The sequence below is a fragment of the Thamnophis elegans genome, chromosome 5, assembly GCF_009769535.1.
Source record: "Thamnophis elegans isolate rThaEle1 chromosome 5, rThaEle1.pri, whole genome shotgun sequence".
Lineage (NCBI taxonomy): Eukaryota > Metazoa > Chordata > Lepidosauria > Squamata > Colubridae > Thamnophis > Thamnophis elegans.
This window is the reverse complement of record NC_045545.1, coordinates 49,322,344-49,347,556: the sequence shown is the minus strand read 5'-3', so window position 1 is coordinate 49,347,556 and position 25,213 is coordinate 49,322,344. Positions and strand designations below refer to the sequence as shown.

The following is a 25,213-nucleotide window of genomic DNA, read 5'->3' as shown; positions in this document are numbered from 1 at the left end:
ACATTCATATATATATATATATGTATGTATGTATGTATGTATGTATGTATGTACGTACATACATACATACATACATATATATTATATATATACACACACACACACACACACACATTAATCAGAAGGACAGAAACAACTACTTGTTTTGTTATTTGATGCAAGAAATAAAAAAGTAAACCTGCCTGAAACACTGCTTTCAATGTACATTTGCACTGGGTCAACTGTGTTTTTATACAGCACAGAATATAACTTTCCTATTTTTCTCTGTTACACTTATCTAGCATCTTAAAGGTGAATGTATTGATTTGTTGAGGTTGTATCACGTTTTTGCAAATCCAGTGTGTGGTCATTTTGATATTGAGTTCCCAATAGAGTAAATATCTGCTTTGACTTTTACAAAGCAGGCAAATATTATTTTCCTTTCCCCCTTCCTCAATTCTTTTAAATAATGCAGTGGTACCAAGCACCTATAAAGCAAAGTGAATACATTAATTTCCCACCTTCCACTCAAGGAAGAATCCAGGTTGACTTTTAAAAGACTAGATATTCCTTATGGCCCAGTAAGCTTCCACTGATGGAAGGCCTGCTTCAAATCCATAAATAAGATATGGAGCTTAGGTATCTTCAGATGTAGTTTCTCCCCTCTCCCTTGTGTGTTGCTTTTGACCCAACATTGCCTTTCTCAAAGCATAACAAAAACTCTGATCAAGTAAATCCCGCAGCTTTTTTTGTGCTACAACTTAATGCCTTTTGAGAAAAGATTTGAATAATGAATGCCCTTTCTTTCTTCCTTTCAGGGACCGAAGAAAAAAAGGAAGAAAAGAGGTTCTTTTTGCCCACTTCTGCTTCCATAAAATTATGCAAAACCTGGTGCTCTTCATTAGCTGCCCTGCTATGGTCCTCCAGAGGGCTTGGAAAGGGATCTTGTGAATTCATTTTGGAAGCAGCTACCTCTCTGTTCTTCAGCACCTGCATTGAAATGGATACTAGAGTTGATTGGAAATCTTGACAGAAAAGTGATAGATAATTAAGGGGTAAGGAAACCATGCTTTGAATGCTTCAGAGGGCCATTTTAGTCTCAGCCCTTTGATACGTTGGGAGAAGCCATTTCCAACCCAGATTTCGGGAATACAATCCTTGGTTTCCATGGATCTTTAGGCTGATGGGATTGAGTTTCAAGTAGGATTTGGCGATGACTGGGAAGAAGGGGGGATCTGTGTGCATGGAGCAACTCTCCTTCTGTTTGTTCATGAGTGTCTGCTGTGGCTGGTGGTATCAGCCGGTCAGCACAGCCAAACCCAAAGGCCAAGGGCACCCCCACATGAACTCCATTCGCCTTGATGGGGATATCACTTTAGGAGGCCTCTTCCCTGTTCACGGACGTGGCTCTGAGGGAAAGGCCTGTGGAGAGCTAAAGAAGGAGAAAGGGATTCATCGTCTCGAGGCCATGCTTTTTGCTCTGGATCGAATCAACAATGATCCTGAACTACTTCCAAACATCACTTTGGGGGCCCGCATCCTGGATACCTGTTCTCGAGACACTCATGCTTTGGAGCAATCCCTCACTTTTGTTCAGGCCCTAATCGAGAAGGACAGTACTGAGGTGCGTTGTGTTAATGGGGGCCCCCCTATCATCACAAAACCGGAACGCGTGGTTGGAGTAATTGGTGCATCTGGCAGCTCTGTCTCTATTATGGTGGCCAACATCTTGCGCCTTTTTAAGGTAAGATTGCAGTCTATTAGCTTTTTTTCCTCTTCTCCTCTCCTCTCCTAGCTGCGCAAGATAATTTGCAATTCAATCTGCAGGTGCTAAAATTGCTGCCAGTGACTGTTAAGTGGGGGAAAAAAACGTTAAAGTGGTTTTAACAATAATTATGGAAAACTAAGTTCTTGCTATGTGATGAGGAAAGGAGATCAAACATTCCTTTTGTATTCTGAGGGTGTTTAAAGAGTTCTTGGTTTCCTGTGAGGAATTTATTCAGGTAGGGAAATACCTCTGCTTTCCACTTTTGCAAGGAAAACTAATTCTAATCCTATCAGATGCTGCCCAGATTCCCAGTGTCTAGACCTTAATGTCAAGTAGAATATTCATGTCGGTTGTACTTCAGAAGATGCTGTCTGGGAATGAAAGAGTATGAATGATGGCTCTATACTAACAAGCCATTTATAAACCAGCAAGAGGGAGAAGACCTTTTTTAAGGTCTACCTGAAATTTCCAAATCTTGGGGGCTTGGTCAGCCCTAAGGGCAGGTGAGGGCACCCGGCTTGCTTGATTTATCTTTGGGTGCTAAAATATTCTGAAGACTTCTCACACATTGCCTTTTAACATTGCTAATTATAGCAATGACAGAGCAAGTTGTTTGTGGTGCATGTTTGACAATGGCAGGCTTTCATACACATTGTTAAAAATACCTCAGCACAGATTTTGAAAGAATAGAGGAGAAAACATTTGTGCTGAATGAATGCTAACGCAATACAGTCTCTTATTCTCATGTGATAGACTTGTTATACAGTAATATACTTAACATCACTGGTGTGCTTTTAATTTTAAAGCTAATGGTTTCAGCACTGTCATGCTTATTTTTAGATTCAATTTCCTCAGTTTTGGATTTAGTACCAGCATTCAGCCATGGTCTATGCAGATTTTGGTAGACAAAGTCCAACATAGCTGGATTAGGACAAGGGAGGTTGCTTTAAATAGGTCAAATTTCCACATTGCTATGCTACCTCAAGCATTATGGGTACTTTTCAGGATCTCACCTTTGATGCTTTCACTCTAAAGACATAGCACTGTGACCTTTTCCTGTGTTAGATGGATATTTAATTGAGCTAAGTATAATATTGCCTGTAATACGGTATTATAGGAAAGGAAGAAAAATGACTCTGAATTTAGGAGAGCTCTCCTAACAGGACTATCCTGTGTAATACCTGGCTCTCCCATCTTGACCAGTAAGTGCCAACTCCAATTGAAACTCACCTTGGAGAATGAACACATTCCTGTATCACACCAGAATCCATGCTCCTCTCCCCCCAAAAAGGGCAGGTCCAGAATACACAATATCTGTTTCTCTGTCTAAAATAACTGATTAGTATCAATTGACCATAAAATAAAGTACCCCAATGCAAGTATTAATTAGCCCACATTGATATAAGCTATTGTCTTTTCTCATAAAACCCATCTTCTTTCTTCATGAAGGCCCTGCAAAAAAGAATGGGGGGAAAACCCATAAAACAAAATGGATGGGTGTGTGTGTAAAAGAAAGAGGTTGCTGCACTGAGAAAAGAAGGAAAAGGAAGGAATAAAACTAGACTGAGGTGAGGCAAGCTGAAAAGTGAATGGGACATAATAGACTAATAGAGTTGGAAGGCACCTTGGAGGTCTTCTAGTCCAACCCCCTGCATGAGCAGGAGATCCTATGCCATTCCGGACAAGTGGCTGTCCAGTTTCTTCTTAATGAAGAGAAGGCATGAACAAAAGCCCTGTTTAGGCATTGTGGAAGGTTTATCTATAGAAGGGAAACAGACCAGGGGTGGGATTCAACATTTTTAGCAACTGGTTCTCTGCCCAGTTGCTGCATGGACATGGCCTACTTGGTGGGCATGGCCTACCTGGCCTTCTGCAACACAGTGGTGGGTGTTTTAGCCCTCCTCAGGCTCCCGAGGCTTACCATGAGCCTCCAGGAGGGCAAAAATAGCCTACCCTGGGCTCCAGAGGTCAGAAACAGTCCTGTTTCTGGAACTTCTGTGAGGCTCATATTTCACTTTCCCAGAGCCTCCGCATGGGCCCTGCACTTACTTGGCATCCAAAATGGGCCATATGGAGATTCCTGGGAGTGGCCAGCCAGTCCTTGCAAGTACCGGTTTGGCAAACCAGATGTAAAATTAGCACCTGATTCGCCCAAACTGATCTGAACTGGCTGAATCCCACCCCTGAAATAGACCATGTATAGGATTGCCTAATCTTCAGCACATTCAGTCTTTGAACAATATTCTCTCTGGCAATTTGCCTCTCCTCCCATTCTTGCACAGCTTCCATTCTTCTCAGATAATGTGAGGTGAATGCTCTCCACTTCTAATTCACAGGTAATTATTCAGAAAAGAAAACACTTCATCTTCCTGGTGGAATAGCTATTTACTTATTGTTGATTTCCCCCAGCCTTGTGTCTGTTCTGTGCTGAACTTTATCTTCTGTGTTCTTGTAGTCAGTTGCTTTTGGGTTCAACCCAAATTCTACTTTTAGAAAGAATACACGTACTGTTACTTTTGGAGGTTAATAAACAATATCCCTAGGGGCATTGGTGCCAATCCTTCATTGGCACTATCCTCCTATGATCTCATGCTATTTTTCACCTTGAACAGACAACTCCATTTTTTGAGAGACTGAAACACCCCCATTTGGTATAGCGTGAGCCATTTTCTGATTCACTCCATTTCATTCCATAGAAATTTTTAGTCTCTCTCTAGGGATCTTAAATGTTCTAGATGAAACAGTATGTGGGAATGACCTTAAGAGACAGAGTGAAGAGATGCTGCCAAGGAAACAGCCAGAAAAGAGAGACAATAGCCCACAGCCAATACTAGATAGAGTAAAAGGCCATCACTAAGTTCTCAGGCTGCCACGGTGATGGCAGGAGAATTGTATTTTCAAACTTGCAAGATTCTATTAATGTAGCTTTACAATGAAGCAAAATTAGCTTATCTGGCCATGTTTCCTGTCTGATCTACCTGATATCAACCATTTTAGTCAGTTTTATGTTCTTGTTAAAAACAAACCAAAGAAAAGCCTGTCTTATTTGATATTCCCTGCTTCTGCCAGGGCTACATGTTGAACAATTCTTTGCTCTGCCTTCTAGCCTCTGGAGCTGGGCTCAAGTGGTTGCAACTGCTGTGAAAAGGTTTCTGGTTGCAAAATTATAGTCCTATCATTAACCCCCTTGTCATTATCTGACATTTTCTTTCAGTGGGCCAGATACCAGCATTGTGGTCTTTTTGCAAGAGGGTCAGAGAAATGTCATGTAATATAAAGTGAAAACACAGGGTAGGTGGAAATGTTAGCAACTTTTTCATTAAGTTTGCTGGAGGCAGCATTGATTGGATCATAGTATTTCATGGCCTTTCTCAGCATTCCAAGGTAATCAGGAGTGGTTCACATGGTTGGCTTCGAAATACTGTCAAGGGATTGGGGAATGGAAATGATGTCTTGTGATGGTATCCAAGGAACCAGGTACCAGAAAAAGAAAAAAAAAGCTGTATGCCTTGGAGCAGGGATGTCAAACTCGTAGCGGCATCATGTGACATATCAGGACTTCCCCCCATTTGCTAAACCAGGCAGGGGCGGAGTCAGCACATGACATATTCAGGCTGTGGGCCATGAGTTTGACATCTATGTGTTGGAGTATTTTTTTTTAAAGAAAAGTGAAGTTCAAATCCTGGTGATTGCATTATACAGTGCTGGCAGTGATAATCCTCCCTCCCTCCCTTCTTCCTTGCTTCTTTGTATACTAACTTTATGCAGATATGTTTTGATTTTTATTTTTCAACAAAACAGTTCCTTAAAAAAATGATTAATCTTTGCTCACCAGTTTGGAATTCTAGTCCTCCCTCCCCTAATATCAAGGTAGCGATAACAAGGTAGTGATTGGACCTTATGTATTATGATTTTTTAAATGAGAAAAGAGAACTCTATAATTCATTACAAACTTATGGTAGACCTAGCACTCTCTCTATTATATTTATTTATTTTGAAAACTTAATATATCTCAGTTACTTGCAAATTGTTGGGCAATTTACAAATAAAAAAATTAAAAACATGTAATGTAAAAGTAATATTACAGTAGAAAAAATCTTGAATAAAATAGAAGTAACTAAGAATAAAACTAGGAATTACTTAGAAATGAATAGGAGCATAGAAGGTGCATGAAAAAAAATCAGGTGATTTTGGGCCAGTCGCTTTTTCTCTTAGTCCAACTTACCTAACAAGATTCTTGTAGAGGAAGTAGGAGGAGGAATGACTATTAGGTATGTCCACTACTTTGAATTATTTATAAATAATAATAAAGGCAGGATAAAAAACTATTAAATAAAAACATCGGAAGAGAATAATGAATGTACATACATCTAAAAGAGACAGGGAGGGAAGAGATTGGAAGCTTTTGAAAAAGCAAGAATTCTTTAGGTAAAAAAGTAAGTCCAGGAGTTACTGCTGTTCCTATTGCTTGGGAAAATTGCTACTACCATATTAAAAAAAAATCAAGCCAGGTTCCCGGGGACTATAATATATTTCATCAACTGGACAAGGTTTGAAAGATGGCCAGGCATTTCCTTGCTGTAATAGCAATTTCTATAAAAGATTCTAGGCCAATTCTCCAGTGTTAACAACCCTCTCAAATGCTTTCCTCTGACTGCAAATATCAGCAGCTGTCACTTTTCCTATTCCCCCCCAAAATGAACTTTTCTGAGAAAATGATGGGGCATAGGACAGTGGTTCAAAGAATTAATCAAACATCTGACAATTTTATTCTTCTGTCAGATTCTAAGGATGGGTATCTTAATCAGTTTCTGAAGTGGGGATGGTAACCCCCTTCTCAGTACTCTTTTCCTTTCCATTAATGTTATTAGTGCAGTGGTGGTGAACCTTTTCGCCACGCTCGTTTGGTCTGTGACTGGGAAGAGGAGCTGTCTAGGGGGCATGCGCGCACCAGAAAATGAACTTCTAGTTTAGGGGATGTGCATGTGTGCTGGCCACCAAGTCTTCTGATTGCTGCTGTGCATGCGCATGCCAGAAAACAAGACCAACTCTTCTGGTTTCCACCACTGCCCATGGACAATGGCCAGCTGATAGGCATGTGCGTATGCGTGGCAGAAACCAAGAAGAAGAACGGGTGATGCTGCGCTTGACAGGTGGCATGGCTCCACGTGCCACTTCAGACATGCATGCCATAGTTTGCCATCATGGAATTAGTGTCTTCTCTGGTTGCAACCCAAAAGTTTTTAAACTATTTGCATGATAGTTTATGCAATAGTTTTTTAAACTATTTGCATGATATAAAAATGAGACACAGAAGGCTCAGAATGCTAAGAGAGAACATCTATTTGTGTCATCCTGGATACTTATTATATAGGAAAGCAAGGTGTAAATTTAATAAATAAAAAGTAAACACTTTGAAGCAATTCCTATTGATACAGTGAGACTGTCTTTCCTGGATATTTAGAGAGAGGATTTCAACCTTAATTCTTTGCAATAACATGAGCAAACCTGGCGGTATCTTTAAAGCCCAAAATATTTATTTTGCCTTAAAGGTTTAAAAAGCATGAAGCATTATGGGGTGTTCAAAGGCATGTAGCCTTTTGTTTGAAGAAGGAAGCAAGCAAGCCAAGAGGGAGAAAAGAAGCTTAGAGAGGAAAAGGCAAGTGGAGTTGGGAGAAAGATGCTGAAATACATAATGCAATGAAGAGTCCTGGTTATTGCTTCAGAAATGGGCTGGCAAAATGTACAGAAATAGAGGGAGGAAGATGGTTTCCCCAATTTGGGCTCTAACTCTACCTATTTGCTTTTAATTCCATGAGATTAGTCTGGAAACAATGCAGCTTTCACAGCTGCATAATCAGTAGTCTTTTTGTAGGATCTGCTCATGAGCCATAGGTTTGCCCATTCCTCTGTCTCTTACTCATCTGTAGAGTAGGTGGAAGATACATGATGGGCTCATGTTTTGCCCCTTCCTGGTCTAGGAAGCCCCTGGCCTTTGCTGTATGTCCTGGGCAATTTCTTCTTGCCTGCATGTTAATTGAACAGAATCAGATTAACTATATTTCATTTTAACTATTTACGTTTTGGAGAAAAATACATTTATGTTAATTATAGGAATGTAAGGAAATGAAAATTCTGACAAGGATGTAAGTAGAGCTCTTTCGTGAAACAGTTGTAGAACTAAGGAACATAGACTTCCATAGTAAACAAGTTTGCATGGAAATGTTATCATGATGCAAATTCCTCCCTATGTACTTGCTTTTCAAATGTGATACAGATCCATAAGGCTTGGTTTTTGTATCTTAATATCATGATACACATTTTATCACTTGCTTCTCATTGTCCCTATGGGAGTAATGCCTGACTGAGAAGAGATTGAGATGGGAGCTCCTTCTTTCCTTCCTTCCTTCCTTCCTTCCTTCCTTCCTTCCTTCCTTCCTTCCCCTCTGTTACAGCATTTATTTATTTATTATTTATCATCACCTCACTCTATCTACATGGAAATAATTCAAAGTATGTTTTACAGTTTGTTGGAGATTGAAATCCATAGGCACTGTAACTTAAACACCTTCTGATTTATTAAACTCACAAGGGTGGAGTTAGGTACAGTTACAAAGTTAAGGATTTACTTTCCATCTTCTCTTTTACTCTAAGATTGCTAATTGGAGCTCCTAGTCCTTTCTCAGGTTAGATTCTTACTCCCAGGAATGCCTTCATGAATATACAAAATGCTGCAACTTCCAACCCTGTTATAGACTCCAGCAGCTGAAGCAAATGTGCAAATAGATTCTAAAAAGAGAAGGAAAATATGACTCTCCTGAGCAGCTAAAGGAAAGATTAGAGAAGAAAAAGAAAATCTTTCAGAAATCCAGAAAATAAAACCACCAGAATGCTCCTTCTGGTAATTCAAGATGAAAATGTTCCTGGAGTCTCAAATAATTGCCATTGTGTCAAAGGTAAAGATAAAGGTTCCGCTCACACATATGTGCTAGTCGTTCCTGACTCTAGGGGGTGGTGCTCATCTCTGTTCCGAAGACAAAGAGCCAGCGCTGTCTGAAGACGTCTCCGTGGTCATATGGCCGGCATGACTAAATGCTGAAGGAACATGGAACGCTGTTAGCTTCCCATCAAAGGTGGTTCCTATTTTTTTACTTGCATTTTTGCATGCTTTCAAACTGCTAGGTTGGCAGAAACTGGGACAAGTAACAGGAGTTCATTCCGTTATGCGGCACTAGGGATTCGAACCACCAACTGCTGACCTTTCTGATCAACAAACTCAGCCTCTTTGCCACTGAGCCATGTGTTCCATCAGACAAAAAGAGACCCACAAAAGCAGGGCAGCATGGAATGAGGCAAATGATAGTTACTGAGATGATTTACCTGATAGTAAGGGATTCATTTATTATTCACATTTGAGAAATATAGATGAAGATTTTAAATATTATAGAAGAAAATTTTTACAGCCTCCAAATCATATCTTTTCAGAAAGTTATAACAAACATCAGTGTGTTAGTATGTATGCATGCGTGGGGATATATGAATACTAAATCTGCTATAAATCAAATAAAGGTTATTGCAAGTTATCTTGAAAGACAGTACATGTCTATAAAAATATTGGTTGTCTTCATTTAAAATTCATTACATAGAGATTATGAAACCATGGTACATGCAAAAGAAATGAAAAAGGAAACACTTTAATTTGTAATAAATTACTTTCAAAACTGTAAGCTGAATAAATCTCAAGAGCCAGATGCAGTTCTCAATCAAGAATTGGCTTGTAAGGTCAGAAGAAAGGAAAATAAATGCTTCAATAATTTGTAATGATTTGGGTCATTTGCAAACAAATTATCTTAGGAAAGGAGACAAACCTTGTTCAACTATATTCTAAAGGTAATGATACACCTCAGACCAGTATAAGAAAGGACCAGAAAGGAGACAGATCAATGTATAGGAGAACAAATGGACCATTGGAGGATATCTCTTCTGATTCTTCTGCAACTTCTATGTTACAGAAACTGAGACTCATTGAACTAAATGAGAATATAGCTACAATTTATTTGAAAAAATAACACAAGATCAAGTGTTGTTTATAAATTGGAGGAGATAGTCAAAGAACTGAAGTTGCAGCCAAGAGTGACTTGGTCGAGGTGTGTATGTTGGATAAAGGCCAGAGTCACTAAGCCAACAAATGTAGAAATATAATAAAACAAGGAAACTATCTAGATTTAGTGTACAATGACATTTCTAGACTAATGCCTATTCCAAGATGAAAACATAATCTCCCTTTCATCAATGATTACTGTGGAATGCTTGGTGCTCTCTGAGCTTGGTTGTTTTCTTGCAGATGTTTCATTATCCATCTAGGTAACATCTTTAGTGATTACACAAGGTGCACATTCTGCTTCTTGCTTCAATAGTTAAATAGCTTCAAGTATTGAAGAACCTTAAGGAGCATGTGGCTTTAGTATGCAGTACATTTGGGAGAAAGCCTTAAAAATACAGATAAACAATTGAATTGCATATACAGCCAACAAAATGGAAATGTATCTAGAAGAAAAGAGACCATCCATGAAACCACAGTGGCTTATACTACAGAAAACAATGGTATAGCAGAGAGAGGGAACATTGAACTTTGACTGATAAGATAAAATGCAAGCTGCAAAATGCAAGACTGTCAGATAAATATTGGGGAGAAGCAATTAACATAGCCAGCTACTTGCAAATGTGGTGATAGAATAGGAGTTTGACTCAGAGAAGGAGGAAACCAATGTTGAGCTGTTACAAAAATAATATTTGAATCCTGGAAAATTAGACAACACTAAACAACCTGCGACTTGTCGTATTATCATTTCAGAGATATTTCATTATTTAAATAGAGAAACAAAATGACCATGCCCAGGCAAAAAGCAGTGGGAGTAACTTCTTCTGGGCCTTCTCACTGGCTTTCCTTGTAGGAACCTGGCAGGAAACCTTGGAGAAGTGAATCATATGACTGTGGCTGACTGCAGAAGTGCAGTGGCACGGGGATGCAGAAGCACTGAAGCGGTCAGAACATTGCCAAATTTCATTCCCGGTCCCAGGTCCCAGATTTCAGTCACATTCTGTAAAATTAGCCCATTTGAGATGCATTGATTCAAAAACTGTTAACCTATGATGTACAGTTTTGCTCAATTAAGGACTACAAACAATCAAGCAGTTTAGTAGTATATAAATAAATGAGAAATAAAATAATTTTGCCTTGATTTATGGGATAGACATTGAAATAAAGGCTTTTAAAGCTTTTAAGAGTTTATTGCAATATCCTAAAATATGAGCCATGACCCAGAAGAAAGCTTAGCTTCATGGCACATGGTTCTAAAGGGTATGTGGGTGTACCAAAAGGAAAGAGAACCAAGCTGAACTGCAGACATGTGTGAAGATTAATGGTTATATTGATTGATTGATTGATTGATTAATTGATTGATTCAATTTATATAGCCACTCATCTCACATTTGTGATTCTGGACAGCTTACATCGTTAAAACAACCAAACAACACAACATAAATGAAATACAAAAATCAGTAAAAAACAGAAAACCCTTTAAAACCAATTTAAAGCCTCACTAAAGACTTGAACTAAAAGCAGATAACATAAAAAGTAGGCAAATGCAAATAATGAATCAATGCAAATTATGGACCAATGAGTACAGCCATCTAGCTGTACTGTAGGCTCCAAACCATAGCCACTTCTCCTGTCATGTTGACAGAACCGTGTTTTTAGAGCCTTTCAGAAGACAAGCAGGATCAAGGTCAATCTAACCTCTGAGAGGGATGATGTGCTACATTAGAAAAGGTTGTCCTCCTTGCTTCCACCAGATGATATTCCCTAATACTGCAATATAGAATTCTAGATCCTGCCACACAAATCATTACAGTATGCCCCATTGCTTATGCTGAAAAAGAAAGTAACTATGAGATACAAGCTTGTGTTTCCGATGTCAAGGGAGCAGAGACTGCAAGCTTCACAGTCTCATCATGTGCTCAGTTGACTGCATCTGCAGAAATCAAAACTGAGGAACCTCATTCTGGTCACTGCAGGAGAATCCAACAAAGGAGATCCACTGAAAAGGATGTCCTAAAGCAGCAAGAAGGAACAAGTGGAAGAACCTCACACATGGTAGGACATTGAAAAAAAAGTCAGCCACTGAAGGAAGCAAATGGAGAAAGATACAGAAGAGGTGATTGAAATGTTCCACAAGAATGATATTTGAAACTTCCTCAGGCTAAAGACAGGAAAGAAAGCCATTGCATGCAAGTGAGTTTTCAAGACCAAGTATAAAGCAGAAGTGAATATCCAATGTCATAAATTAAAACTGATAATCAAAGGATGAACCCAGAAATATGGTGAGGACTATGCCACGATGTCTGAATCTATAAACAAGTTTATTTATAAGGACACTGCTTAGATAGCATCAGGTAAGAAGTTCACTTTTTTCCTGTTTGCCTTCTGACAATTAACATTCTGAGCATAGTTAGACTTGGTTTGCGCTATTTTGGTTTGGAAGGGTTGTTCCTTTGCTTTTTTTAAGCATCAACATTATAATAGTTTTGAAAATCCTGTTGTCATAGAAGCACTATTAGAGGTAATGAATTGTGTGAGTCATCTATTTCTTTTCCTTGCTATGTGTATTGACATGACAGCAAAATTGTTATATTTTGATTATCTGCCATATCTGGACAATATGTTGTTTCCTCAAGGAAGCTGTTTGTACAGGAGACATGTAAGTCATGCTGCTTTTTTGGATCTGGATACACTAGTAGTCATTGTGATAGCACTTCTTCCAAACACGCAAAGTAGTATAAATCCAGATGGCTTTGGCATAATGGATTGTTCAAAGCATTTGAAAGAGTTTTGTTGAGCAGTAGAGCTTTCATTGATTCAATTTTTAGTAATGCATTAATTCTGTGAAGGTCATTGCCACTATTGAATAAAACATCCCTTTTCATTGTGTTCTCAGAATTGTTTGGCAGATGGGGATACTTTGTAAAATCCATGACCCTTTGTGGGAAGGAGAGCAAGTGCATATGAAAACAAGACAATAGATTATTCCACTGTTATAATAGACCTGCCCAGGTCAGCCTTGTGTTGCAGCCACCATGCCAAAGAAAGCAACACAACAGATTAATGTACAACTGGATAGTACTTTTCATGAGGGTTAGGACTGTTCTGGAAAGCAACACCTTCATGGGGTTGGGCATCAATCCCACATGACTTGTAGGCATTGGGCATGATGCATCAGAACCAGCTGTGATTCATATCAGAACTGATATCTGAATATATTAAATTGCTGTTCTGCTTCCTTCCTACAATGCAGTAGGATCTGAACAAGATTTTAGAGAAGAGGTCCAGGATTCTGTTTGGTAGAAAGAACAAAAACTCTCAAATGCAGCCTAGATCACTTATTTCAAAGTACTGTCCTACTGTTTCCACACTGCTATCCCACAAAAGCATTTTGTAGGTGATCCATAATTGATTTTCCCTCCTGTTGTAACCATATATTATACTTTGAGTACATTTCTATATGAGAATTCTGCACATGTTTAAAAGTTCTGGACTTGTACAACTATATACCACCATCTGTGTTTAAGACTGAGCGGATTTATTTCTAGTTCAGCTAAATGAACTATGCAAAGCAATATTTTGTGATGTTTTCTCAAGATATTAACATTTGAATAACAACAATAACAACCACAACATCTGGAGCACCACTTGGACACCATTGGCATTGACAAAACCACAGCCAATTGTAAAAGGCAGTTTCACTAGGAACAGCTTGCATCCTGCTTTATTTATTTTTAGAAATTAGCTAGAGTTAAAAGAAGACTTTTAACACCATTAAACAACAATATCTGCCTATCTCAGGTTCTTGAGAAAAACTTGATAGGTGCATAAAAATACCAAATCCAGCCTAAACATCTGGCTGATTGTGCAACAAATCATAATAATACCTTGAAACATTATGACATCCTAGGTTCTTCAGAAGAATTTGATGCATGTGAAGGCCAGCACCAGTTAAAGAAATGACAGCAGTGACTTCACATTGTTGTGAACAGATAATAATAATACTGACCTTCATCCATGGCCTGATGTTGACAGACTATGAGCACAGGGGGGCATGGAATGTTGCAAGTAGACCAGTTGAAGAAGAAAAAAAAGAGCGTTGGAAGAATATCTGAAGGATAGTGAAGAAGATACACTAGTACATCATGAAGGCTTACTGACCAAACTCGTTTATAAGAAAGACCAAATGAGGAATAGAAAAGAGACGTGGCAAGGCAAAGTATTCCATGACCAGTATATTAAAAAAACTAGCAGGCAAAGTGGATAACAACCAGACTGGCAATGGCTAAGAACAGGAAAATTAAAGAAAGAGACAGGAGCTAATTCTGACTGCACAAGAGTGAGTCTTAAGAACAAATGCATATAAAGCAGGACTTGAAAAGATAGCAACAACAGGCAGCAAATGCCTTCTACAGTATATAAAGAAGCTGAGAAAATAGTGGATTACCCAGATAGCTGCTTCAACAAAATCATATAGACTGACTATAAACAACAGTATGACAAAGTAGCAGCAGTGGTGGGTTGGGTTGCTTGCCTGCAAGCAAGAACTGATGGGATCAGAAATAGACAAAGTAATAGAAAACAAAGTCTAAATTCTCTGGGATTTTAGAATTCAAATAGGTAGGCATTTTTGTACACAACACCCAAGTTTAACAATCGTTAATAAGAAAGGCCAAGTCTAGATAGTGGGCATTGGAATACCTGGAGACAGCTGAATAGAACTGGAGGACATCACAAAATATATAGTCCTGAAAATAGAAATACAGTGACTATGCAAAAGAGAGCAAACATAGTATCAAGAGTAATAGGCCCCATGGGTGCAATTCCAAAACTTTTGGAGCATCACTTAACACCATCAGCACAGACAAAATCACAATCAATCAATTGCAAAAGGCAACTTTACTTGAAACAGCTTAAAGGCTGCAATGATACCTTTGACATAATCAAACAACACATCTGCCTATTGAGGGTCCTTGGGAAACACTCAGTAGATGATAAAAATGCCAAATCCAGACTAAACATCTGGCTGACTATGCGACCAACTATAATGATAATGCACAAAATTAGAGCGTATAATTTGTCCCTGTTTATGTTCTTCCTCACATTGCCATGTATGCTGTCTCAGTCCAGTTATAAACTAAGAAGAATCCAGACACCTTTGTGAAGGACAGCTGTAAAATTGTAAAGTCACCTTTTTCTTTGAAGGAACTGCTAGGTCAGTTGAAAGTCAGGCAGTGGAAATGGGAGGCAAACATTGCTGCAAAAATGCCAAAACAATAATTTTGCCATTTGTATAACTGAGCTAGAAATAAATCAACCCAGCTTTTCAACACGGTTGGTGGTGTAGGACTGTAGAAGTTCAGAACCTTTGAACATATGCAGAATCCTCATACAGACATGTACTCAAGCTGGAAGTCATGGTTACATGGCCCCTGGGATATAAGTGGTCGTTCTTTCATCTAATCCAGATTTAATGCTAAAGAAAAGCAGCAAATATCCTTTCTTCATAGAAAGCTTTCTAAAATGTAAAGATGAATGAAGCTTTTACAGGATATGGGTCATAGGCGAACCTGAGCAATAGGAGAAAAGATGATATTAAAAAAAGTACTGTCTGTAATTTGCAGGGATTTGTGCTTCTGAAGGAAACTGAAGCTGTTCTTTCAAGCAAGGGTAACAGTGGGGATTTTTTATGGTGAAAATTGTGAGTAAAGGTTTTTTTCCCCAAACTTTAGCAGAAAAACACTGTCTATTGCTTGAAGAATAATGTTTTTCCCACATGGAGGAGTCCTGACCTTAATGATTAGAATGAAAATGTCTAAGAATTGATTTGGATACCAGTTCGATATATTTGAGGAACTAAAGGTAAAGGTAAAGGTTCCCCTCACACATATGTGCTAGTTCCCGACTCTAGAGGGTGGTGCTCATCTCCATTTCAAAGCCGAAGAGCCAGTGCTGTCTGAAGATGTCTCTGTGGTTGTGTAGCTGGCATGACTAAATGCCGAAGGCACACGGAATGCTGTTACCTTCCCACCAAAGTGGTCCCTATTTTTCTACTTGCATTTTTACATGCTTTCAAACTGCTAGGTTGGCAGAAGCTGTGAGAAGTAACGGGAGCTCACTCTGTTACGCAGCACTAGGGATTCGAACTGTTGAACTGCTGACCTTTCTGATCGACAAGCTCAGCATCTTAGCCACTGAGCCTTTGCATCCTTCTTTTGAGGAATTAGGTGGAGGCAAAGGAACAAAGGAGAATGCAGGGATATTTGATAATCATAACGTAGCACCCCTCAATAAAGAACTACATCTCTCAGCAAACAGAATAGCCAGTTGTGAGAGATCTTAATAGTTATATTTATAGTGCTCATTCTCTCATTAAAAATTCCACCTGAATAGATTTCCCGTATGTTTCGTAGCCATGTTTAATTAGAGATAAATTATACTGAGTTCAACAATGAGGCTTACTACCAGCTACAATGTTGTGGAATTATAGACGTATTGCCCTTTAATATGTTCTGGAATTAAAGATGAGAACAAGGCCTGATATATATTATAGGGGAGAACAAACTGACGACATCATGAACAGAACCTTGTGTTCAATGGATTTCTTTCCATTTTGAACTATGCAGATAAAGTATTGCATAGATTAATTTCTTCAATATGTTGTACTTGTTAGAAATTAGACTTCTACATATCCTACAATCCCACACCTTGATCTCCACTGCAAGAGGAATAAAAAACAGGAAAGATAATGAAACCCAAATGTACCTAACTTGGGTTGGATGATACCCATGAAATACAACAATGCTTCAATCTGAAAGCAGATCTTGGATCTGATTAGAAACTGGTAATCACTATGAACCTCCAGGTATTTATAAGTTCCCATCCTAATTATATTCAAGAAGTCTCTGGAAAATGCAGCTGTTCCCCCAGGCCTTGGATTAAAAGTGATGCCTACCCTCAGTAGAATTCTATCTGACTAAGGATCAGTTCCCCCCCCCCCACATGCATAATTTATATTTTGAGCTATTTTACTGTTTTAATCACCATTCAATATAGTAATCTGCTCAGAGTCTCATGAAGTTGGGCAGCCCTTAAATCTAATTAATTGATCTATTGATTCCTGCCGGCTTTTATATTGTGAATGATGGATAAAACCATAGAAATTCAATGGTATGGTATTCTGTTTTGCATGCAACTGATTTCCTAAATTCTGACTCATCCAAAAATGGTAATGAAATTGTACAAATAATATTTTGTGTCAGTATAGGACCATATGTTCTAGAAGTCCTGAGGATGTGGCATGTAGAGTTAACTGAGTATATGCAACTAGAATCACCATTACAAACTGATTTAATGTAATTTTCTCTAATTAGCCATCTCAAGGGTTACTATATCTGTAACTTCTAGAATTTCTAGTCAGAATAGCCTTAGAGTGGAAATGGATGGGTTTTTTTCCCCTTCCGGAATAAGGAAATTTCAATTTATTTGAGATGACTATGAAAATGTTATTTGTTTGATCTGTTATAATTCACAGTTATTTTCTGGATTTTCAATATTCTTTGTGAAGAAGAGCACACACTTGAATTAACTTTCCTGGTCTTTGACATCTGTTCAGTTTCATAGACTAACCCTTGGGGTGTGCAAGCTGTGAAATTTATATGGAAGAACTGCTTTGAACTTGATATGAAAACATTACTTCTCTGTGTTCATCAAAGTGGCTCAACTTTTATGAAAATTCTGACAAACAGTTATGGCTGCTTTAAGAATTGAATTTCTTAAAGCAGCAGTGATTTTGTTCAGACTTGAAACTTGTGAGCTACAGATGAGTCTGAAAAATCAGGAGACTTCAGAGATGTATTTTACTTGTGTGAAGTCTGAAGCCTAGTTCTTCTGAATTGATTTTGAAATGTTCATAGTGCATTAGTATTTGATCATCAGTATCATGGAAGAGCATTGGAAACCTCAGTTCTGGCCCTGATCCCTCTTCCCTATAGCTTGATGTTCATGGACAAGTACATTAGAACTACCATGTATGCATTGAAAAAGTCCAGATAACTACTAGGTGGGTACAAAGAGATTTAAAAAAACCCATAGGCCTGGCCAGAGATGGGTAAGGCTCTAGCATGCTGTATATCATTATCTTTTGTCCTTGGTTACAGGTATTAAATGTCAGAAGAAGATTTCTACTTTCAGTAGACGTGAATCTGTTTGTTTGATCTGCTGGAGGCCTGCGGAGCTAACAGCAGAGTCAGGCAGCAAGGAGGTTGGGGAAAAGGCTCTCCCTATTCCCAGAGCACACATGAGCAGAGCTGTCAGAAGGCAAGAACAGCTACGACAGAAGGAACGACTCGGGAGTAACGCTTTGAAATGATTGGCCTCTTTCATAGGACATAAAGGAGGAGCAAAGGCACGGGAGCCTTTGTAGGAAGCAACTTTGTTCATGCTGGTTAGTTTATCTTGTGAAGCTCCGTTTTGACTCTGCTTCATATGCCTTGCCAAGCTAATTGCCAATTAAGCCTTTGGCAGTGTTACAAGGAAGATTAAGGGTGGGTGCTTATCAGCCTTATCCCGAAAAACTTTGGCAGCCTACTGTAGGACTCTTTACAACTATTTGGGATTCATTATGGGGTGTGAATAAACATAATTCACAGCCTTTGAAATAAAAAGATGGTTTTGGGGACTAATCATGTGCTTTTTACTGTATCAGGAAGCTTAGGTCAGAATACTGTTTATACAGGTAGTCCTCAATTAATGACTGCTTGTTCAATGACTGTTCAAAGTTGCAATATTGCTAAATGAAGAGACTTATAACCATTTGTAGTAGTTGCTCTCACTTGTCTGCTTTACAATGCTTAATAGATAGTAAATGAAATTACATTAATATTTATCATTCTGACGTCAGATATTGCAAAGGATTGAATAATGGGACTGTGGATTATATATTCAAATATATCTTCTGTCACTTCCTAGTGATTACCATAGCTTGACAGGTTTATCTTTAGAACAGAAGTAATTTTTTTCTCAATTGTGGTACATGCCCATTGTTAAAATGACAGTTCTTTTATAGATCTTAGTTGATTACTGGTTTCTAAGACTTTCAACATGTGCTTATCATTTGAACAGTTTGCAATTACAGTGGTTGCAGCATCCCCTGGTCATGTGATCTCTATTTCTAACCTTCACTTTGCTTCTGACAAGTAAAATCAATGGGGAAGCTGTCAAGAGGTCACAAATGGCAGACATGTGACATTGCATCTAATGACCACATGGATTTTGATTAATGATAGAACTCCTGCAATGCCATCATAGGTCAGCGTGGCCATGTGACTTTGTGCTTTAGAATTCCATGACTTAGTGATAGAGTTACTAGTCCCAATTACTGTTATTAAATAAAGACTATCTGTATGGCAAATGCCGCTATACAATAAGAGTCTGGAGTAGAATTGTGTCAGGGTGGTTATGCCAATTCAATATCAGATGCATAATAAATAGCCAATAATACATTTTACAGGGTCAAGAGGAACCAGATATACTGTTGTGATTAGAATAACTTTCAAGGGTTTATCTTTCTCACTCTGATCATACAGGGTGTGTGATACAAACAGAGTTCAGCCATTTAAACAATCTGGTAGGCAATTGTCCACTGTTTCAACCTCTGTGTTAGCTACCAATGGTGAACAGTCACTTTTTCAGAAACTGTAGCCTGATGATAAATCTCAGCTATCATTCACTTCTGAGATAACTTTAAGATATGTTCAGAAGCTTTACCTTGGTTATTATGTTTTGGGCAATGTTCTCATTTGTCTATTTTACAATGGTTAATAGATAGTAAATGAAACTACATTAATATTTATCACTCTGACATCAGATTATTGTAAAGGATTGAATAATGGGCCTGTGGATTATATATTCAAAATGTAAAGTAGTCTCTTCGTTCATTTCCTAGGGGTTGAATAATTGCCATAGCTTTTAGATTTATCATTTGGAACACAGGCAATTTCCTTCTCAATAATCATGGTAAGGGTCTATTGTTAAAATGACAGTTCTATTGTGGATCTTAATTGATCATTGGTTTCTAAGACTTTAAACATTTGCTTGTCATGTATCATGTCGTATAGTCAAAGAATTCATAGCATGGGTTGGTTGATAAAAGTCAGACCCATTAAAAGTGGTCACCATATTTCAAAATCTTGGGTGAATCAGTGTGGTGACTAGGAGTGGGGAGATGCAGACTCAAGGACACCTCTGCCCCCTCAGGAAAACTCACTCAGTTTAAGTTGAAAAGGTAAGGTAGAAATCTAATACAATAACCGACACTTGATTTATTTCATAGGGTAGAATTTCAGCACAGCGACAAGACTGATTATTCTGAGGATTTTTTAAAGATAGAGTCTCTTCTCCGAAATTTTTGGATAGTTGACTCTTGTGCTGCTATATGATGTGGTGGCATAACTTGTATCTGAAAGCTCCAGACATAATTGTGTTAGAATTTCCCATAATGAAAGCTTAATAAACTAGGAGGAGATAAAGACTATTGCATGGATCAAAGGGAGTCTGTAATTGCTCAAACAAAAGGAAATACTTATTGTAACTCAACAGAACATGTGTCTCTTGCTGAAACTTCCAAGTTCAGTCTGATGCTTCCTAGGTTAAAGGATCAGAGAGTGAGCTTTGGGAAGAATTCATTCTTATATCCTGGAAAAATAATATCAGCCAGAGAAGACTATACTGGGATATAACCTTGAAGAAATTGATCTTGGTACTTACTGTCCAGAGCTTGTGAGGCTTGCTGGAACTAATCATCCATTTTATGAGATGGATGTGAAAAGCACTATTCATGGCATTCGTTTGTTTTCTTTTGCCATTTTTTAAAATGTAAAGGTGCGCTATGGGTAAATAGAAATGTTTGGAATAACCACACAGAGGTAGTAGACATTCAAGCTTCTCCTTAACTTCACGCTTTGCTTTTACTCCTTCTTCACACCAAAAGTAATTCTAGTTCATGTGCAATATTAGATAAATAGTATTAGAGTCCAAAGAACATAGAAAAAATAGCAATAATGATGGTGATCTGAGTTTTAAACTACAGTAAGCTTGGTCAAAGGCTCATGTGCTATGCAAAGATGGCAACAGCATGTATGCACAGTTGAATTGACACATGTGGTCTGTGTGTACGTGTGTGTGTGTGTGTGTGTGTGTGTGTGTGAGAGAGAGAGAGAGAGAGAGAGGAGGAGGAGGAGGAGGAGGAGGAGGAGGAATGTTTCTATCTCAGAACCTCCTATACTTAGGAAATCCTAAATACTTTCCAATCTTGGTTAAACTAAAAGGCGCAAGAGGATAATATGCAGCTTAAATCTTAAGTGGAGAATAAGAAGTGCCAGCTCTTCTATAAATTCTTTGTGCAGCACATAAACACTGTCAAATAATGGGCAGTCAATAGACATACATATTCTAAACCCAAGAACTCATGGCTGAATAATGGACTAAATAATGAAATATTAAAAGAATTCTGAGCTCAGGAGAACAGCAAGGAATGCAAACATTTTTGAAATAAAGATTTTTCATATAATTTTGATCAGGAAGGAATTTGTAGGGCATAATCTTATATAAGCAAAATCACTGTTTTTTTTTTTTAAAAAAGCTATGATATAGAAGCAGGAAAGCTGCAGGAGAGCTATGTTGCTGTGATCATCAGGGAGTAAAATGTGCATTCAGTGATGATGGAAACACTGCAGAGAAAATAAATTATTTTTTTGCTTCAGCTTTTGCTGCAAAAATCATGGAGGAGAAACATATCTGAGGTAGTCTTCGGAAATGATAAATTTAAGGATTGCCTCAATGTATATATCAGGTTTTAGAGAAATTGATAAAATGAAGAGTGATCAGGAGTACCTGTTAGTCATTCTAAAGTTTTTAGGAAACTCAGATATCAAATTGCAAAACAACATTATTTTATGTATTGTAATCCATAGTGAAATTGGGCTTGATTTGCCAACAGATTGGAAGGGACCTAATAAGGCACCAGTCATGTAAAAATGATTCATAGTGGCTCAGGGGACTTCCGATATGTAGAAATTCCATGTCTTAAAGGTTATTTTTGTATATGCCATTTTCTTAGATTTACTGAGTATTAAAGGTTTGTTTGTTTGTTTGTTTATTTATTTATTTATTTATTTATTAGACTTATATACCGCTTCATATGGCTTTCAGCCCTCTCTAAGTGCTTTACAATTTTTTTTAGCAAATTGAGTCAGCAACTTGCCCTCACAGTCCGGGTCCTCATTTCACCCACCTCGGAAGGATGGAAGGCTGAGTCGACCTTGAGCCGGTGAGATTTGAACCGCTGAACTGCAGATCACAGTCAGCTAAAGTGGCCTGCAGTACTGCACCCTAACCACTGCGCCACCTCGGCTCTTTAACATGGTCTCCTATGAATGTGTCAGGCTATCATTCCTATCATCGCCAGCCTGCATCAACCAGTTTGGGGGGAGGCTAGTTTAAAAAAGTTTTCCCCAACCTGGGGATGAAACAGTTGGAAATCTTGTAACAGTGGATGTTTTGTGTAAAAAAATATGATTGCTAGCCAGCATAAAAATATAAATTACGGGAATGTCATTGGGAAACTATTAAGCTTGTTAATGCAGCTTGGATTTGTAAGCAACTTCACTAAAACAATAGCTCCTTCCAAGTATTAAGATATTTCCTGAAGTTAACCACAAAACCTCCATTCCATATCTTTTATTGCTGATGATGGAACTGCTGTCAGCTGAATGAAGTTACAGTAATTTCTACAAATGGGAATCTTGGCTATGGGGAAATGTAACAAACATTTCTTCCTTTAAAAAGCTGTATTAAGTGTAATGAATCCCCAATAAAACACATCTGGTTTTAGAATTGTTATAACAAGATTGATCTCTTTTAACTAGTGATGTGTTGTTTTCTGGCTTATGATTAGATTGTTTTTTTAGACTCCCCTGCCCCCTCAACTTAGCTGTCATCAGGGACTAAACAGTCCCTGTTGCTCTTGGTTTAGTCTGAACGGCGTGATGTGTAAGGTGCTGATGGAAAAGAACATATCCTAAGAACATAGACAGTCAGAAGCAAACGATGATATGTAGGTCTTTCCAGTTACATTGCCTGAGGTTTTCCTATGGGAAAGTTAGAATTCTGAAGGTTGAGTGGGTGGGTTGTATGTGTGTTACAATCTGTTTAAGAAATTGAGGTATTACAAAGATATGGATATTACACACACGTATTGCTGCTCAAGTTGTTAAATGCAAGGAATATTGATACATTGTTGGTTTGGTTGATTGGTTGAGCTTTGTTGCAGGGATGTACTCTGTGTAACCACATTGTTGATTCGATTGATTTGTTGAGCTTTGATGTAGGTGCGTACTCTGTGCTTGCTTCTGAGTCCTGCTGATGTTGACCTTCGGGAGACATTAAAAATGCAAGACCTCTTTGCAGTGAGAAAGAAAATCAAAGCAAAGTGCACAGTTTGACTAGCTGCTTCTGCTTGTCCTTTACAGGAAAAGGCATACTGAACCTGCTGCTGCTTACTTATGTCTACTAAATTCTAACTGATGAGAGATTAGTTTTCTTTGTCCTAGGTTCATTTTGGACTGCATACTTCATGGAGGTTCCTTAATGAGCAAAAACATTTTCTGTTTAGAACTGAACACAGTAAGTTTTTTCTAATAACAGAATCAATTGTCTCAATTCTATTCTATGGAGGATTTCTTAATTTTTTTAAAAAATTAAAAATATGCCAGTGACCATTTTTTATGTAAGTTGAACATCTGGAAGTAGTTATATCTTCTCTACCCCAGGTGTTCTAGGGTGAAAAACAAAGGAGTAAGCAACTTGTCATAAATTCCTCTTTTAGAATACCAGAAACTTTTTGACTTTTGCTCCAAAGACAAAATTCTGTTCCAGTGGAATATTCTGAGTGAGGTTGTTTTGTTGGAAATGTTTTGCATTTCCTGCACAGCTATACTGATCCAAAATAGAAAAGGACATGGGTTTAATTCTTACACTTGTTACAGCCCTTTTAAAGAAGCTGCATTTTTTGAACAATACAATCCCAGGAAAATAAACATTTGAATTTGACAAGATGTGACAATGTCATCACATCCTAATATCACCTCCCTAATGCCTCTTTACCTCAAATATACAGTGTTTCATAAGTCAGTCCCCACAGGCCAATCACGATATGTTTCTTTAATATATTTTTTCAGAGAAAACCTCACTGCATTTAGGAATGTTCAAAACAAGGAAGTGTTTAGAAGAAAATATAGCCAATTTGAACATTTAATATAACCTATAGGCTAAATTATCATGGGGTTCTAACTTTTGCTACAACCTGTGTATTTTTCTGAGACTGCGTGACTTCTATATGTTCAAGGAAAGACACAGGTTCTTTAAGGAGGCATCAACAGTTGCCAGAAGCATGCCCATAGCCCCTTTGAAGCACATTTGCTGCCTTTGAGCTGATTGTAACACACACCCCTACAATATGATTGTCCTGGTATTGTAATTACGGAAAACACAGTTTCTGGTTAAACATTTCTGTCAGTGCAAAGAAGTTATGCATATAAATAAATATATGTGGCTACATGCATATTTATTTATTTATCTTATCATGCTTATGTTTATATTAGACGTGGAGACCCTTTGAGAGCTGTATGCAACATAATTTCATTTTAATGTATGCCTATTAGTGTACATTCAAAGTGACAAAGCTATTCTATTCTATTCTATTCAGAGGCAGGCTTCCAATTTTTTTACTACCGGTTCAGGTGCGCTTCCATGTGCGCCTTTCTTTGCATGCGCAGAAGCATCTGAGCACCACTGTTACTATCGGTTCACCCGATCCGGGCCAAACGGACAGCAACCCATCTATGACTCTACTCCTCAGTACTAGAAAGGCAGAATTGGAATGCTTGGCTGTGCCTTCCTTCCATCGGCATTTATTTTACTTTATTTAAGACAGCAATGGTGAACTCTGAGCCAGGTTCAGAAATAACTGTAATAGAAGTACAGTTTTTGAGCCAAATATCCATCTTCGTCAATTTTGCTCTGAAGAAAAATCTGTTTCAGTTTTGGCTCCCATTTCTACCCAGAACAGGCTGAACAGAAATCAGAAGATTTTTATAATTAGCATATTTTCCTGCTGAGTACCTGTTTATACAGGGGAATCCTCTGTAGGCTGAAAAGTTTGTTTGAACAAAGAAGCCCATCGGCAGCAACACATACAGGGAGACATCATAAATAAATGTAAACAGAATGTGAATGATGAAGCAGCTGCAATGTAAAATCTATGAAGCACGTATGTGTTCTTTGCCAAAGGTAGACCATTTCAGCTT

At 38.2% G+C, this 25,213-nt stretch overlaps 1 protein-coding gene across 1 annotated transcript in view; it reads left to right on the top strand.

The window, feature by feature from the left end:
* Positions 1–1,192: 1,192 nt before the first annotated feature.
* GRM4 (glutamate metabotropic receptor 4) overlaps positions 1,193–25,213 on the top strand; it is a 470,882-nt gene continuing 446,861 nt past the window's right edge. Inside the window, 1 exon segment of the mRNA XM_032218566.1 lies at positions 1,193–1,723. Coding sequence (XP_032074457.1) covers positions 1,193–1,723 — 531 coding nt within the window.